The sequence below is a fragment of the Herpailurus yagouaroundi genome, unplaced genomic scaffold (genome assembly GCF_014898765.1).
Source record: "Herpailurus yagouaroundi ecotype Mexico unplaced genomic scaffold, PumYag 566, whole genome shotgun sequence".
Lineage (NCBI taxonomy): Eukaryota > Metazoa > Chordata > Mammalia > Carnivora > Felidae > Herpailurus > Herpailurus yagouaroundi.
This window is the reverse complement of record NW_024412783.1, coordinates 798850-803052: the sequence shown is the minus strand read 5'-3', so window position 1 is coordinate 803052 and position 4203 is coordinate 798850. Positions and strand designations below refer to the sequence as shown.

At 35.1% G+C, this 4203-nt stretch overlaps 1 protein-coding gene across 1 annotated transcript; it reads left to right on the top strand.

Annotated features, from left to right (window-relative positions):
- Window positions 1–3016: 3016 nt before the first annotated feature.
- LOC121023580 (olfactory receptor 6M1-like) lies at window positions 3017–3970 on the top strand. Its single transcript, XM_040465532.1, has one exon. It carries the CDS (start codon window positions 3017–3019, stop codon window positions 3968–3970), a length of 954 nt encoding a protein of 317 aa, XP_040321466.1.
- Window positions 3971–4203: the final 233 nt, after the last annotated feature.

Genomic DNA, 4203 nt, shown 5'->3' with positions numbered 1-4203 from the left:
TTATTTTGAGTATCTTATGGATCTTGCCCCTATCCAGGGCTCTTTTAGCAGTTAATTAATAGTTCCCATCTCTGACATAGACCTCACATGAAATAATTAGAAGTTTGGGAATAAATCTTTCATATTTATTAGACAGACACATTATGGTGAAATCATGTTTGCACTTAAATCATAGTCATCAACTGAAAAGTAGTAAAAACAAATAATGGAGTACATATGCTCCTGATATCACAGGGCAGAATATTTATAGGTTTAAAAAAATTGCCTAAAACATTTTAGCCAAGTTTTCACAGAAAATAATTAGTTTTACTTGAAGTACATCATCCTTTTAGTCTTAAAACTTCTCCTGGGAACACAAAGTTCTCTTTGTACATGGGAGTCTCAGAAGAATAGACTCATTAAAAAAAAGTTTCACAAACACAGAGAGAATGAAAACATGACTCCTTCCCACCCAGTCAAGCTCCCTGTGGGCACATAGGCTGAGGAGCTGCTTTTAAGACTATGTTATCCTCCAAAACTATGCATCTGGAATGCATGGTGCTGTGGAATTGTCCTGTGATACTTTGTCATCACAAGGGGTTGGGACTGAACACTTTTTATGGAAATCCGTGTTTCCTGGGCCCAAGAGTTCAGTTTCAAAAGGAAAACCAGTGGTACAAAGATAGAAATTTCTTCTGCCTTTTCTTCATCAAAGCCATTTTTATTGGACAGGGGGCACTTCTTGTAAGAAAGACTATGGGGTAATAGAGGAGGTTTACTGTGTTTGGAAAGAAGATGAGGGACTTAACAAAGGTATTCCCTGTGTAAAATCATTTCTAGTAAGAAGGACAAATGCACCCACATCAACTGTTTTACATTTGTGTGAAAGTGAGATGCTAGGGAAGTTAGAAGAATATTGTATGATTAGAAGTAAACTTGACATTTTGCTTTCAGAAAGTCAAGACTAATTTATTTTAATAAGAAATAAACTTCCATGCTCTCACACATCTTTTGTTGGGATGTCAAAAATTTCTCCATTTCTGTAATATCTACTTTTCCCCTTTTCTTTTCTTAATGTCAGCCCAAACATTCAATGTCTAGATTTGCTTCAAGGCAAATTTCATCAAATAGTTCTTCAAACTTAGGTAACAAGTGGATTTCTTACCCATTGTGAGAGAGCTTTTCTTTCATTCTATCCCTCCCTCCCTCCCTCCATCTCATCTCTGCTTCTGATATTCATGCCTGTTGCCTGAAGTTAGATTATCAAGAACACTGCCTCACTTGCTGCTATCACTAAAAATATTAAACGTATATTTGTTAGCCTGGGGCTCTGTCTAGTTTACATTTCCTTCTAATCCTCTGATGTTTTATGTCTCCTGAGGATGGGTGGTTAAAAAGAATTTGAGATTATGGATTACGGATAGAATATGCCCCATATGAATCATTTGTGACAGTTAACTTTCTTCCCTTATAGCTACTTTACAGAATTAAATAAAAATAATTATATGAATCTCTATTAAATTTGACATATTATTTGATGTTTTGCTCTGTCTAAATAATGGTATACTAGCTAACACAGTGAAATTATATTTATTCCTTTGCTAAAAATGAAACTCTTTAAAAATAGACATTATATTTTAAATATTATATTTGAAATATTTTGGCCATTTCTAAAATAAAATCCAATCCAATATTTTGGCTGTAATTCAGCCTTCATTATAAAAAATTTTGCAATATTGATTCCACATAAGGGATTTGGCCTGAGATTCCATTAATAATGTTGTTTATATTTTCTATAACGTATTTCTAAATAGTTAATTTACTCATGTACAATTAATTACTTCATTCATTCTGAAATATATAGAAAATATTATGTCAAATTCTCTTACTATCATATTATTTTTATTTCTGCTTATATTTCTAAAAGTTGCCTGCCAGAAATTTGATGTGATCTCTCATGTCATATAGTTTCATGACATTTTAAACTGATTTTTGACTAATTTTGTAATCCTTCTATTGATAAGATTTTCCACCATTAATATTAATGATTTTCTGCCATTAATATTAAAATAAATATTTCAATTGCTTACATATGTTTCTTAAAATATTTATACCATTTCCTAAAATATTTATACCAGTGCTTAAATTTTTTATATCTTGAGCCATTTTATGTTTTCTGTGTTTATGGAAAATTGTATTGGTTTTACATTCCAGACCTAGATGTATAACAGTACCAATTATATATTAATGTTTATTAGTGCCATTCTTATTATTACAGATTTATGATTTTTATTTACACAATTTTTGGGTTTTTTTTTGTTTTTTGCTGTGTTTGCCTTGTTATTGAACATGTAGATTATGTTTATCTTTATCCCTTTTTTTGTGGGGGAAATCACTTTTTATACCTCTGATTTTTGCAAGGTATATTATCTTGAAGAATATATTTTCTCTCTATAATTGTATTATGGTGCTTATTTTTTATTTTTCTGCCTTACTGGCAATTGGAGCACTGGAATCTCAGGTGAGAAAATGTGGCTGCAAGATGTGCCCACTATCTACGTGACTCTTGAAACCTAGATGCACCATTGGCTTGAAGCTGGAGTCTGTACTCTCTATGTGCCCTTGTAACATCGGGACAGCCCAATCCTCATGAGACAAACACTGGAAGTAAATTGCTTCTATAATTACAGGTACCAACTAATCTTTCATTTGTGTATTTTATCAGAACACTTACTGGACAAAGTTCTTATTGATAAAATATACAGTTGTAATTATATATTTAGCACACTCCACCAAAGTGTTACAGAATATAGAAAGGAAAGATGGAGTTATCAAAATTGATTTTCATAGCTCTTCAGCTATATTTTTGTAGGATATGGTATACCCAATCATAATATCAATTGTCTTTCTCAATTTTGCTAGAAAAAGTAGCTAAAATTTTATTTTAAATTTCTCCTTGATTTCTTAATTTGATGAATGATTCACCATTCTTTTCCCTATGCTATAACTACCTTTACAGTAAAAAAGAGACACAAACATGGAAAGAGGGAATTGGATATTGGTGACTGAGATTATTCTTGTGGGGATACCAACCACCAGAGCTCTTGGGGGTCTCCTGTTCTTTATTTTTTCATTGGTTTACTTGGTGACAGTCCTTGGAAACAGCCTAATCATTATGCTGATTCTCATGGATTATAGGCTTCACTCACCCATGTATTTCTTCCTCAGAAATCTCTCCTGTGAAGTATTAACCACAACCCGTGCTGTTCCCAAGATGCTGGCAGGCTTCCTGTCAGACAGAAAGAACGTATCCTTTGGTGGATGCTTTACCCAGTCTTATTTCTACTTCCTCTCTGGATGTACAGAGTTTATAGTTTTTGCAGTCATGTCCTATGATCGCTATGTGGCCATTTGCAGCCCCCTTCAGTACCCAACAATTATGACAAGCTCACTGTGTGTGCGTCTTGTTATCCTCTCCTGGGTGGGTGGTTTTCTCCTCATTCTCCCGTCCACTGTCCTTAAGGTGGGGTTGCCATACTGTGGCCCCAATGTGATTGATCACTTTTTCTGTGACAGTGCCCCCCTCCTCTACTTGGCCTGTGCTGACATCCACATCATTGAGCTGTTAGACTTCCTCAGCTCCCTTGTCCTGCTCATCAGCTCCCTCTCACTCACTGTGGTCTCCTATGTTTACGTCATCTCCACCATTCTGAAGATACCCTTAGGTCAAGGTCAACGCAAAGCCTTTGCTATGTGTGTCTCTCACTTCATTGTGGTCTCCATGGGCTATGGGATCTCCATTTTTGTGTATGTCCACCTCTCCCAGAAGAGCAGCTTACATCTCAACAAGATCCTCTTTATCCTCTCTAGTGTTCTCACACCCCTCCTGAATCCCTTCATCTTCGGTCTACGGAATGAAACCATGAAAGATGCTCTGAAGGACAACTTGGCCAAGGGCTGGAACTTCCTCAAGGGGATGAGGTCCAAGTGACATGATCCATGAGAGTCAGTTTAATTCTGGGATCCTCAGCTTCATCCATGATTCCAGCAAAGCCCCATGATGTATGTAAATTAACAAATAATGTGTGCCATGAAAGTATTTTAATTTGATAACCAAATATACAGGTTTCATGTGTATGTTAGATTTTGAAGATTTTGTTACAATAATTAAAATTTTCATTTATAAGTGCTAATAGAAGGTAATGATGGGTAGGAGTAATAGAG

Excerpts from the sequence above, each read along its gene's own strand:
- LOC121023580 (XM_040465532.1), top strand. The coding sequence starts at position 3,017 with ATGGAAAGAGGGAATTGGATATTGGTGACTGAGATTATTCTTGTGGGG.